Raw genomic sequence first — 14,390 nt, forward strand, 5'->3', positions numbered from 1 at the left:
TCTTGATGGGCATGAAGTTTTAAATACATACTACTTCTTGATGGACATGAAGTTTTAAATACATACTACTTCTTGATGGGCATGAAGTTTTAAATACATACTACTTCTTGATGGACATGAAGTTTTAAATACATACTACTTCTTGATGGGCATGAAGTTTTAAATGCATTATACTTCTCGCTGGGCATGAAGTTTTAAATGCATTATACTTCTCGCTGGGCATGAAGTTTTAAATGCATTATACTTCTCGCTGGGCATGAAGTTTTAAATACATACTACTTCTTGATGGACATGAAGTTTTAAATACATAATACTTCTTGATGGGCATGAAGTTTTAAATACATACTACTTCTTGATGGGTATGAAGTTTTAAATACATACTACTTCTTGATGGGCATGAAGTTTTAAATACATACTACTTCTTGCTGGGTATGGAATTTTAATTGTTGTAGCAGGTTATAACCTTTTTCAGTATCCTGTGATCTGAGTGTTATGCTGCCTTGTTTAACATTACACATGCTTTACATTATACACCCTTGGTACATTTTGTGATTCCATAATCTGTATCTATCGTAGAGAGAGCATAAGAGCCAAACTCAGCTATCCAAACTACAACTTTTTACTGCCAAATTCAAATTAAAATGTATATCTGTTTTTTTTTTATTTTAGAGTGTCAACCCTGTCCACCGCAGACAGAAAAAAAGGAACGAGGATGCTATCCTTGTCAGCATGTGTACATGTAAGTATATCCTTAAGATTGGATAATGCTATAAATATCTTATGTAATAATTGCATAATCTAGTCAACTGAATTTTCTTTTCTATTGTCTGTCAAAAGAAATATCTATTATTGGCAATTGAAAAAAAAATCATAAGAAACTCTCATATTTTTATATATCCCGTAATTAATTATCTATCAAACATTATTGATTATGCATTTTATTTCATGGATAATGCCCAACTACACTGAAACAGTTAAAGATTATCTGACTTGAAATATTAGCAATAGAAATCAGTTTAGACCTGTTGGTGTTATAATTATGACCGTACACCTTTCTTGTAAACAGCAATGGTTACAATAACTTTGTTTTTTTTTCTGATATCATTCTTCCTCCATGTACAATAATTCACTTTTTCATGTTTTTATTGTTTTCTGTACTTGTAATATCGTTGTGCTGTTAACAGGAGGAATACAGACGACCAAGACACATCGAAACCCCCACAGCAACAATTTCAATTAGGTAATGACATATGACAGTATATTTAACTATTTTTTAATTAAAATGATTCCATTTTATCTAGTCAATACATACTAATATAAATATACATTATACTATTTTTGCCTTGATACGTGTATGATAGATCTTGGCAATGTGATATTACGCGAGGTCGCAGACATGGGAAAAACACGTTACCATACTTCATCCTAACGTACCCATGGTTAATAATTTGTGGCGGTCGCAAAAGCAATTAGTTTTAAAATTCATTTTTCGGTAATAACCAATTTTAAATGACAAAAGGAATTACCACTTTTATGCTTGTTGTTCAGGCGAAACTTTATTTAAAATGTAATTACTTAACAACAATTTTTTCGTTATTGTTGTCCATTCGTGATTTTTCTAATGATATTTTCTCCCTATTTCGGATCAGGTTCCCATGTCTCAGAAGTGAACAAAACAAGGTAGGTACGACGTAGAAACCTACTGGGTTGAAAATTTCAAGAGTTATACTAAAAGATCCGTCATCTAAGGGACATTATGTTTGACCCAGTAGGACGGAACAGAATTATATTGCATATCGCATGCTATTGTAAACAGTGCTCTCCAAAATTTTGTTTCAATTGTTATGTTGAATCAATAAGTTATCGGAAGTCTACAATGAAATCAATACATAAAGTTAAATTTCAAATCGTCTTCTGCTTTGATTTCCTATGTATCGCATCTTATATTCAGCGAAACATTTGATTTGTTAAAAGTAAGGGGTCTTATTGTGGGAGGAAACCGGAGTACCCGGGGCAAACCAACATGGTCGACCACATACCTTTTTCCCGTCCGTTCCAGGAATCGAACCCTGGACGGCGAGGTGAAAGGCGAGTGCGTTACCACTGCGCCACTGTAAAGATATGTCATTTGTTGCTCCTGTTTAAGATAACAGTATTATTGAGGCTGCTTAAATTACGATACTAACAAGGCGTTGATAAAGACTTTTATGATCGAATATTACCAACACTAATGTAATCGTTTTTGTTATAAATAAAGAAACAGTTTTTGTTATAAATAATGCAATATTTTTTGTTAAAAGTAATGACATAGTTATTTTAATGTATGATGCAATGTTTTTGTTATAAAAATATCAAAGTAAACAAATATTCATACACGCATATTTTGGTGTTACTTTCGCCAAAATCGACTTTTGTATCTCATGTTTTTTTTTCTTTCTTTTTTTGTTTACCACACTGACAGGGATGTAACACATGAACTGGACGCGACATCGACATTGATATGTGAGTCAAATTCGTGTCTAAAAATATGGCAACAAACCAGTTTTTATAAGAAGCAAGCAAAACATAAATTAAGTGCCTTCATTTGTATAATATGAAGGGGTGTTATTTTTGGCTTTAATATATCTCATTCTAAATTTGTAAATGTATTGACTTTGAGTTCGGATTATTATTATGTTGATATATTGATACTCTCTCTCTCTCTCTCTCTCTCTCTCTCTCTCTCTCTCTCTCTCTCTCTCTCTCTCTCTCTCTCTCTCTCTCTCTCTGTCTCTGTCTCTGTCTCTCTGTCTCTCTGTCTCTCTCTGTCTGTCTGTCTGTCTGTCTCTCTCTCTCTCTCTCTGTCTCTCTCTCTCTCTCTCTCTCTCTCTCTCTCTGTCTCTCTCTGTCTCTGTCTCTCTCTGTCTCTCTCTCTCTCTCTCTCTCTCTCTCTCTCTCTCTCTCTCTCTCTCTCTCTCTCTCTCTCTCTCTCTTGAAAGTTTTTTTTCACTTGTGTGTCTTTTATTTAATTTTGATAACAGTGTTGGTAAAAATAAACTATAAGGTACCAGGAAAAGCGATCAAATCAGATCTTAGACAAAGAATCTAACTTTTTGTGGATGTGTACTAAATATTGGTGAATGTGACTAAATATTTGTGGATGTGCACTAATATTAGTGGATGTGTACTAAATATTTGTGGAGGAGTACTAAATATTAGTGGATGTGTACTAAATATTTGTGGAGGAGTACTAAATATTAGTGGATGTGTACTAAATATTTGTGGAGGAGTACTAAATATTAGTGGATGTGTACTAAATATTTGTGGAGGAGTACTAAATATTAGTGGATGTGTACTAAATATTTGTGGATGTGTACTAAATATTTGTGGATGTGTACTAAATATTTGTGGAGGAGTACTAAATATTTGTGGAGGAGAACTAAATATTAGTGGATGTGTACTAAATAATAGTGGATGTGTACTGAATATTTGTGGATGTGTACTAAATATTTGTGGATATGTACTAAATATTTGTGGATGTGTACTAAATATTTGTGGATATGTACTAAATATTTGTGGATGTGTTCTAAATATTTGTGGATGTGTACTAAATATTAGTGGATGTGTACTAGTGGATGTGTACTAAATATTTGTGGAGGAGTACTAAATATTAGTGGATGTGTACTAAATATTTGTGGAGGAGTACTCAATATTAGTGGATGTGTACTAAAAATTTGTGGATGTGCACTAATATTAGTGGATGTGTAGTAAATATTAGTGGATGTGTACTAAATATTGGTGGATGTGCACTAATATTAGTGGATGTGTACTAAATATTAGTGGATGTGTACTAGTGGATGTGTACTAAATATTGGTGGATGTGCACTAATATTAGTGGATGCGTACTAAATATTTGTGGAGGAGTACTAAATATTAGTGGATGTGTACTAAATATTTGTGGATGTGTACTAAATATTAGTGGATGTGTACTACATATTGGTAGATGTGTACTAAATATTAGTGGATGTGTACTAATATTATGTATTTGTGGATGTGCACTAATATTAGTGGATGTGTACTAAATATTTGTGGAGGAGTACTAAATATTTGTGGAGGAATACTAAATATTAGTGGATGTGTACTAAATATTGGTGAATGTGACTAAATATTTATGGATGTGCACTAATATTAGTGGATGTGTACTAAATATCTGTGGAGGAGTACTAAATAATAGTGGATGTGTACTAATATTAGTGGATGTGTACTTAATATTTGTGGAGTGTACTAAATATTTGTGGATGTGTACTAAATATTGGTGGATGTGCACTAATATTAGTGGATGTGTACTAAATATTAGTGGATGTGTACTAAATATTAGTGGAGGAGTGTACTAAATATTTGTGGAGGAGTACTAAATATTTGTGGAGGAGTACTAAATATTTGTGGAGGAGTACTAAATATTAGTGGATGTGTACTAAATATTTGTGGATGTGCACTAATATTAGTGGATGTGTACTAAATATTTGTGGAGGAGTACTAAATATTAGTGGATGTGTACTAAATATTTGTGGATGTGCACTAATATTAGTGGATGTGTACTAAATATTGGTGAATGTGACTAAATATTTGTGGATGTGCACTAATATTAGTGGATGTGTACTAAATATTAGTGGATGTGTACTAAATATTTGTGGAGGAGTACTTACTAAATATTTGTGGATGTGTACTAAATATTAGTGGATGTGTACTAATATTAGTGGATGTGTACTTAATATTTGTGGATGTGTACTAAATATTTGTGGATGTGCACTAATATTAGTGGATGTGTACTTAATATTAGTGGATGTGCACTAATATTAGTGGATGTGTACTTAATATTAGTGGATGTGCACTAATATTAGTGGATGTGTACTTAATATTTGTGGATGTGCACTAATATTAGTGGATGTGTACTAAATATTTGTGGAGGAGTACTAAATATTAGTGGATGTGTACTAAATATTTGTGGATGTGCACTAATATTAGTGGATGTGTACTAAATATTTGTGGAGGAGTACTAAATATTAGTGGATGTGTACTAAATATTTGTGGAGGAGTACTAAATATTAGTGGATGTGTACTAAATATTTGTGGATGTGCACTAATATTAGTGGATGTGTACTAAATATTTGTGGATGTGCACTAATATTAGTGGATGTGTACTTAATATTAGTGGATGTGCACTAATATTAGTGGATGTGTACTAAATATTTGTGGAGGAGTACTAAATATTTGTGGAGGAATACTAAATATTAGTGGATGTGTACTAAATATTGGTGAATGTGTACTAAATATTTATGGATGTGCACTAATATTAGTGGATGTGTACTAAATATCTGTGGAGGAGTACTAAATAATAGTGGATGTGTACTAATATTAGTGGATGTGTACTTAATATTTGTGGAGAAGTACTAAATATTTGTGGAGGAGTACTAAATATTGGTGGATGTGCACTAATATTAGTGGATGTGTACTAAATATTAGTGGATGTGTACTAAATATTAGTGGAGGAGTACTGAGTACTAAATATTTGTGGAGGAGTACTAAATATTAGTGGATGTGTACTAAATATTTGTGGATGTGCACTATTATTAGTGGATGTATACTAAATATTTGTGGAGGAGTACTAAATATTAGTGGATGTGTACTAAATATTTGTGGATGTGCACTAATATTAGTGGATGTGTACTAAATATTGGTGAATGTGACTAAATATTTGTGGATGTGCACTAATATTAGTGGATGTGTACTAAATATTTGTGGATGTGCACTAATATTAGTGGATGTGTACTAAATATTTGTGGATGTGCACTAATATTAGTGGATGTGTACTAAATATTTGTGGAGGAGTACTAAATACTAGTGGATGTGTACTAAATATTGGTAGATGAGTACTAAATATTAGTGGATGTGTACTAAATATTTGTGGATGTGCACTAATATTAGTGGATGTGTACTAAATGTTTGTGGAGGAGTACTAAATATTAGTGGAGGAGTACTAAATATTAGTGGATGTGCACTAATATTAGTGGATGTGTACTAAATATTTGTGGATGTGCACTAATATTAGTGGATGTGTACTAAATATTAGTGGATGTGTACAAATATTTGTGGATGTGTACTAAATATTTGTGGATGTGCACTAATATTAGTGGATGTGTACTAAATATTTGTGGAGGAGTACTAAATATTAGTGGATGTGTACTAAATATTTGTGGAGGAGTACTAAATATTAGTGGATGTGTACTAAACATTTGTGGATGTGCACTAATATTAGTGGATGTGTACTAAATATTTGTGGAGGAGTACTAAATATTAGTGGATGTGTACTAAATATTTGTGGAGGAGTACTAAATATTAGTGGATGTGTACAAGTGGGTGTGTACAAAATATTTGTGGATGTGTACTAAATATTTGTGGATGTGCACTACATATTGGTGAATGTGTACTAAATATTAGTGGATGTGTATTAAATATTAGTGGATGTGTACTAAATATTAGTGGGTGTGTACAAAATATTAGTGGATGGGTACTACATATTGGTAGATGTGTACTAAATATTAGTGGATGTGTACTAAATATTAGTGGGTGTGTACAAGTATTTGTGGATGTGTACTAAATATTTTATTTGTGGATGTGTACTAAATATTTGTGGATGTGTACTTCATATTGGTGAATGTGTACTAAATGTTTGTGGAGGAGTATTAAATATTAGTGTATGTGTACTAAATATTGGTGAATGTGACTAAATATTAGCGGATGTATACTAAATATTAGTGGATGTGTTCTAAATATTAGTGGATGTGTACTACATATTGGTGAATGTGCATTAATATTTGTGGGTGTGTACTAAATATTTGTGGATGTGTACTAAATATTCAACTGAATATTGATTTCACAGATGATAGAGTTATAAAGGAAGAACCAGTGGAAGTTGAGAGTATTATATGCATTCCTCGCAAGTAAGTTTAATCATGTACTTTTCAAAGGGTGCAAGGTATCCCTGTATATGTGTAAACTATTTATCTCGCTCGATTTACGTTTGCTTTTTTTGCGCTGTTCTACGTGACTATCTTTTCCTTGATATCATGTAACAGAGAACATCAGCACCGGTATAGATTTTTTTTATGAAATCAGAAATATCAGTCGGGCGGTGAGGAGATGGGTATGTTTTTTGTTAATTTGTAAACAATGACATTAAACTATATAATTGTACAATACGTAATGGAAATCGCATTCAGTCTGAATCAGAATATTACCTGCTGCACCATTGCAATATCGTAAGAAGCGAATAAACATGGAACCAAAACATTTCCTCTCTAAATATCTTACTTCTTAATACTCCCTGACACTGCCTCACTTTGGGTCCTGTGCCGTGGTATACACAATGTATTGTCAATATAATATGACCGGATGGGGTGTCCTGCTGGAGGCCTTCGACAGTGTAGTAGCATTATGAAATCAAATCCAGTCTCATTTATCACAAGGAGGTTTGTTCGAACGTATTAAAGCCCCTCACAACACACACATTCAATACACTAACCTTGCATGTACCTTAAAGTTCATGAATTTTGGTGGAACGTTAAGCCATGTAAACCAAATCATGATTTATTTTCAATAGATAATATGTACATTTGAATAAAAATAGTATTAACATGAATTCATTTATCGCGTTTCCTTCTACAAGTATATCTGCTCCATCAGAGGTTTAAGCAATTTCCCTCTCAGATGTTGGTTATTCCACGATACAGGGCACCCAGTTTGACTTAATAGTGCAGTAGCAATATTCTAAATAGCATTACTCTCATACCATAGAATAGAAGTTCTTATAACACAAACAATAGGCGATTTGAGTGTGTCGTTTCGATGACTACATGGTCACCGTCATCTTACAACACAAGTAGAAGATTCGGATGTGTCGTTTCGATGACTACACGGCCACCTTCATCTTATAACACAACCAGCAGAATATTCGAGTGTGTCGTTTCGATGACTACACGGACACTTTCATCTTATAACACAACCAGTAGAATATTTGAGTGTGGCGTTTCTATGACTACACGGTCTCTTTCATCAGACAAATGACCAGTGTGAAGCGTACCTAGTGTATAAGATGTTTGGAATTTTATGGCTTAACTATAATGCTATGTACACGTAGTGGAAATTGATGTGACTAAATATGATAAATGGATTTCTTATTGTTATAGAATATCTTTGGATTTTTTTTCAGTGCTGCTATTATCGTTGGATCACTGGCCATACTGGTAATCGTTGTGGCTGTTTTCATCGTCTTCAAATGTAGACGACATCACCGACAACCAAAGACATCTGATTACAACGACGATTCTCAAAAAGAAAAAAGTCGTAAGTACTTTTGTAACTTTATTTCACTCCATACAAAAATAAGTGACAGTAAGCCATGAAAAGACTGTTCAAAAGACACGAGAGTGAGTACCACCTATTGGTATAAATCTTAAGTTAGATAGAGTAGAGCATAACAATGAAATAGACAGATGTTTCGTCCTTCTAGAACTCGTCAGTGATGCTACGTCATACAGCTGTTTCGTCCTTCTAGGACTCGTCAGCGATGCTACGTCATACAGATGTTTCGTCCTTCTAGAACTCGTCAGTGATGCTACGTCATACAGATGTTTCGTCCTTCTAGGACGCGTCAGTGATGCTACATCATACAGATGTTTCGTCCTTTTAGGACTTGTCAGTGATGCTACGTCATACCGCTGTTTCGTTCTTCTAGGACTCGTCAGAGATGATAGGGTCCTAAAAGTTGAAATCTTTGAGACAATAGAGAAAAATACAAAGTATAGATATTACAGTTGCAAAGATAATGAAAACAATATTAATCCATCTTAATCTAACGATAGAAAAAAAGAACAATTTTATTATATTGATTTTCAGTACAAAAACAAGTTTTTCATTTTTTTTATATATATATATATAAATACATTTTTTCTATTCTAATTCTCATTCTACTTTTTTCTGCTTCAGTTCACGTTAAAATCAATTTTGTAGATATGATTGTGTATGTATATAATGGTACATGCATATGAACTTCAGAAGAAAGAAAACTTTATAAATATAATTTTGATTTTCAACAAAAACAAAAACAAACATATATACATTCATGCAAATGTACATGCTTGTCTATATTCATGCCGTAAGTGTATATTTTTTCGTATGTCTGTTTCCGTCCCCTGGATAACCCGAGACTCTATTAGAACATATATTTTTTTTCCTTATTATATTCATTCTATTAATATCATATACAGAAATGTCATATTACGTGATAATCATATTTTCCTGTATTATTTTGTGGATAAATAGCGTCTAATATGTAGTTTCTCTACGGAAATTATAATATTCATTTTTAATTAATTATATCTAACCAAAACTGTTACTAAATGTTCATTCATTAATAAATTTCAACTCAGGTATTATCTAAACAGTAGAATTATTGTAAATATTACCAAGTTCACCATACAATGTTATAAGTAGGCGCGACTAAAACGTATATTTTCATTTCAGATAAGGTTACAATAATACAAAAGAACTCGCTGCTCTTTAATATGGAGCACAGTGAAACCAATGTTTCAAAGACACCCAAGGCGGCTTGTAACGGTAGTGATGACACTTCACACAAAAGAAAGCCGCTAGACCTAAAGGGCAAAACAGTGGCCACAAGACTTATCCCAGAGGCACAAGGTATATGTTACCAGTTTCTAACGATACAGTATAATACCATCTTAACCACAATTCCAATTATGTATACATGGAATGAATAGTTTAACTTTGAGAAGCAAAAGGAGAATAAAATATGTGGTCCTGAAAAGTATTTTTGTCTTTAACTATAACATAACTCTTGGTTATTGAAAGCATATCAGAACGCAAGTAAGGGCTTCGTGTTTTAAAGTGATAGTGTACTGCTATTGTGTTTTCATATATCTAAAATCCCTTTAAAATTATAAAATAGCTACAACAAGAACGAACTCTGAAAAATAAATATTCATCGAGATATTTAACGTTGTTTGAAAAACACACCTGTACGGAATGAGCGTTGACTCCGTTTTGAGTACACGCAGATCTGTGACGTCACAAGTTGAACACGAATACCGCGGGTACGTTAGTCAGCCATATTTGTTTCGACAAATTAAAGCTTCATAGCTACCAGAGAGTTGAGATGATAATACAAAGAAGACAAAAGTGACATTTTAATAGATATTTAGAGTTCGTAACAGTAGAACCAAATTATGAATCAAACTGTTCCGTCCGTTAAGTAATCTCCAGAGATGTTAAAGGCCTAAATTTCAAAATTTTAAACTTTGAAAGCGACTGAGAAAAAATCCAAAGTGATCGAAAGAAAATTCACAACTAGCCCTAAGTTTCGTAAATTTCACATATCTGAAAATTCTAGAAGAATATTGAAAACGTGTACATTCTAAGCCGCGCCACTATTTCGAAACATCATTAGCAACGCAATCGATCCCATATTGAATCGAACCACGCACCTCGGGTTTTTATACCAAGTTCGATACTCTAACAGTTGAGCTTCCGTATATGTAGGAGAGACTAAACATGTTGAAAATGTGTTAAATTTAATACTAACAAGAAACAGCAAGATAGGAAAAGTGCATTTTCAAGACTCGTAAGTAAATTGATGTAATATTCAAACACATTATAAATTTAGATTTTTGTCTTAAGGACCTAATTATTTTGTATTTTGGTTTCAGATAGCGGATATTCGACAACCCAAAGTACCGTAGCTCCCACTGCTGTTTTGATATCCAAAGACACTGTGTATTCATCTGAAAACAATTGCAATAACAGCCCAGCTGGAACCTCGCTTTGTTTACGAAACGGAACATCTTCACCAACAGAACACGATGAAGAATCAACGCAGCTTAAATATTGTCCATAATAACCTTAGTTAAGTTATAATTTCTATTTGTGGTTGGGGAATGAATGATATGTTGTTCCTAAATAACGAGACCTAGACTGATTGTGGCTTCCTCGTTGTAATGTAGCAAAAACAGTGCTAATATTTACAGCAATATTTACCTAGAAAGCAAAAATCGTCTATATGTTTTGATACCAGCAGTTAGCAGTGTAGTTTATCATTAATGCGACATATCGGCAAAAACTACGAACACACCTTATGTATCAGGACGGATGGGAACGACAACGATGACGGAAGAAAAGTGGGTATGTTTCCATAGTTACATAAACATGCATAAGAAAGAGGGGGCATAGAAAGCGAAACAAATCAAAGACGGAATTGCTTTTTCCGTCCTTTACAACTTCATCCACAGTCGAAGAATGGAATTCTGTACAAGCTACCTATCACAAAGCCTCACCACTGAAGTAGGAACGCATTGGTGAACATCGCAAATGACGTCAGTCATACTTACAAATCGTTTATTGGTGGAATGAATTCCTGAGTCTGACTTGCATTCATGTATGCATAGGTTTAATGTGTAAAACTAGTATGGTAAGTTGCGTGAACTTATCGTTATAGTTTTTACGTTGTTTTTTTTTATCATACATGAATTGTGGCCTAGTAATTTTAATATATTTTACTCAAATCGATACATGAACACGTGACTCTCCAGGCGCATTTTAACGTTCAGAATAAACGGGTTCAAAAATTGGCGTATGCTTAGTCGCTTACGTTTCGATCTGAGCACTTCCGGAATAACTCGGACTAAAGGGACACCAACAGCCTTGTCAAAGACAGTCAGTTGATAAAAAACAGTTTTAATGAGTGGAGTAAGGAAGTTCGTGCAATATTCATCGTAGCTGGGTGTTTCAAGTCAATGTCAAGGCCAATATCCACTTTTAAATAATTCATTCAAAAAAATAACTTCCTTTAAATGCTTTCATTAAAAACGAGCTGTTTCATAACTTTAACTTCTCACGGCATATTTTTGTTGTTGTGTTCAGATACGTGTATTTCCCGGTGTATATGTAACATATATTACGCAAAACATAGGGCCTTTATTTTTTAAACAAATGGCAATTATGTATATATATGTATGAAGATGATAATGATGGAACGTGTTTATAACAGACGGATTCTCGTTTTTGTGTGTGTGTGTGTGTGTTTTTTTTTTTTTTTTTTTTACAAAAATGCTGTATTTACCTCAAAACTTAATGGCTTCCGTCGGAAAAAATAATTGACATTTGTGGACGTTTTAATAAGATAAGAATATGGTTGACAATCCTTATATTATTGTTATAATTGTTATACATCCTTAGATGTATATACTGTAAAAACATGAATTTTCTTGTATTTGTACCTTTTATTTTTTTCATTTTCCATGAACTCGTTGATATTGATAATTGATGTGTCCGCGAAATGATGAACAGTTTCAATTAATAGCATTAGGAATACTAGAGGATTTTGTGATTCCGTTTTCTTCGCGAATTTTGAAATCCGCGAAATTAAGGCCTCGTGAAAATATCTGATTTTACAGAAGAATCTTATTCAATCTTTGAGATTCTTATATCGCATCCTCTTTTCCCTACTTGTTGCACCACTTCCATCCTCTCTGGTTTGTATACTTTAAAAGGGAGTCGATTCACATCAAGTATTTTTTTCTGATTATAAGTGGTGAATATTGTATAATATAAAATTTTGTTGCAAAATGAAATAAGCTTACGCTAAGATTATCAAATTAAAATCACATGTACATATGAATTTTTATATCTTATTTTCACTTTCTCATAAATCTTTTATAATGGTCATTTTTCGCGAGAAAAGAAGACGATATTATTAGAATTTATTTTCTTTTCCAATCAAACATATCTCATTGTCATGTTAGAATGTCAAAAGAATTGGTCAGTGAGTTTTTCCAACTTATAAGTGACCTCTCTAGGTCACTTATCTCGAAGTGTGAGAGACTGTGGGGGAAATTTCGTGTTATACAAAACTTCGCATTTGAAGTATGGGTGGGACCGACGAATTACTTCGAAAAATAGTGTTTTCGTGTTACCCTACGTTGAGATAACGAAGTTCGACTGCAGCGAGTTTTCAACCAATATCGGTTGTTTTTCAAATAAGGATATATGGATTTCAGATCTTTGAAGTAAAAAAAAAAGATGTCTTTTACGAGATGTGTTTATGGTGATCTAACATCGTTCATTGTTATATATTGATAAAACTTGTGTCAAGCTAAAGCAATCTCCTGTGTAAAATGTTTTGGTATTAAACTATTTTAAAACTTATTTTCGTGTGATGTTTTTCTTTGTTTACCGTAGTTGGCAAAAGAAAAAAAAAGTCAGTTATGGCAACGACTCGGTGACTTTTATAATTTCAATGGTCGTATAAGGTCGGATGTAGAGATGGACATGAAGAGCGAAGAGAAAGGACAGGAAGACAGAATAAGTTTGAAAAAAAACCCAGAAAAATATCAAGAAACCGAAAACAATTTGAGGAAGCATACTTGCATGTCCATTTAAAGAAATTATTGAAAACTCCCTCTCATTACAGGAAAGCACTTTTAATCACCTCCTACTTATAATTTTTTTGTTATACTTTATTGGAAGATGAAATGCTGCTGACATTATTCTAGGCTATCCTGCCCAAAACTGTAAAAAATGTTCCACAATTTCTCTCCTCATTGTCACCGGCCTGGTTCTCCTAAGGAGGATAATCTTCTGTGACTCGAATTCTTTAAATTCGGCGCGCCTTTTGCTCATTAAAGTAACAATGGAGGAGAGAGAATGGCACAAATGTTGTGGGGCTGGGGGAACAGTCCACCATCAGCGTCTACTATTTTCAACCTCGAAGTGAATAGCACCTTTTAATACAAATTTAGATAAGACACAATGAAGCCAAACAATTAATTACTGCACCATACAGTTGTTTCTTCTTTCTAAGACTCGTCAATGATATTGAGGGCCTGAATTTTAAACATAGGCGACTGACCCAAAGTGATCGAAATGTCAATATCTAGATGGTAAGGCACTCTAACCCCATAATTCAGAAAAAATAGTAAATACCCCATCACTTGATAATGTTAGAATGTCGGTTGTAGCGAGTTAGGTACTTTAAAACGGATTGTCTAGTGTTGTGTTATGTTGATATGCTTATAGAATTCGATTCAGGAAAAAAAACCCAAAAAAAACCCAAGTTTATTTGTCATCTCTCCTAAACGCACATATATCAAGCATGATAGCAGACTTCGTGACCATAAAATATCAGTCAATTCAAACGACCACGAGCCGGATTTACAAGAGAAAAAACATCAAGTGAAAGCACATTTTATGCCTTTTAAAACCGCAACTTTAGATAAATTCGTCACTGATAAAGGACACGATATGCCATTTTCAGATGAAAAGAATTTTATTCCATTTGT

The 14,390-nt window shown here is 33.3% G+C and overlaps 1 protein-coding gene across 1 annotated transcript; it reads left to right on the forward strand.

Annotated features, from left to right (window-relative positions):
- The first annotated feature begins 617 nt into the window (after positions 1 to 617).
- Positions 618 to 13,257, forward strand: LOC132551215 (uncharacterized). Its single transcript, XM_060215329.1, has 8 exons — positions 618 to 739; positions 1,185 to 1,240; positions 1,650 to 1,680; positions 2,462 to 2,502; positions 6,920 to 6,980; positions 8,249 to 8,382; positions 9,562 to 9,738; positions 10,764 to 13,257. The coding sequence occupies exons 1-8, from the start codon at positions 642 to 644 to the stop codon at positions 10,949 to 10,951; spliced, it is 786 nt and encodes a 261-aa protein (XP_060071312.1). The 5' UTR covers positions 618 to 641; the 3' UTR covers positions 10,952 to 13,257.
- Positions 13,258 to 14,390: the final 1,133 nt, after the last annotated feature.

Source organism: Ylistrum balloti, unplaced genomic scaffold, assembly GCF_031769215.1.
Source record: "Ylistrum balloti isolate Yb309-2 unplaced genomic scaffold, AGI_CSIRO_Ybal_v1 Utg370186, whole genome shotgun sequence".
In the NCBI taxonomy this organism is placed as follows: Eukaryota; Metazoa; Mollusca; class Bivalvia; order Pectinida; family Pectinidae; genus Ylistrum; species Ylistrum balloti.

Bases quoted from the DNA above. Each gene is read 5' to 3' on its own strand.
- LOC132551215 (XM_060215329.1), top strand. From the start codon at position 642: ATGTATATCTGTTTTTTTTTTATTTTAGAGTGTCAACCCTGTCCACCG. The intron at 2,503-6,919 runs GTGAGTCAAATT...TTGATTTCACAG, and splicing joins CGCGACATCGACATTGATAT to ATGATAGAGTTATAAAGGAA. The intron at 9,739-10,763 runs GTATATGTTACC...TTTTGGTTTCAG, and splicing joins ACTTATCCCAGAGGCACAAG to ATAGCGGATATTCGACAACC.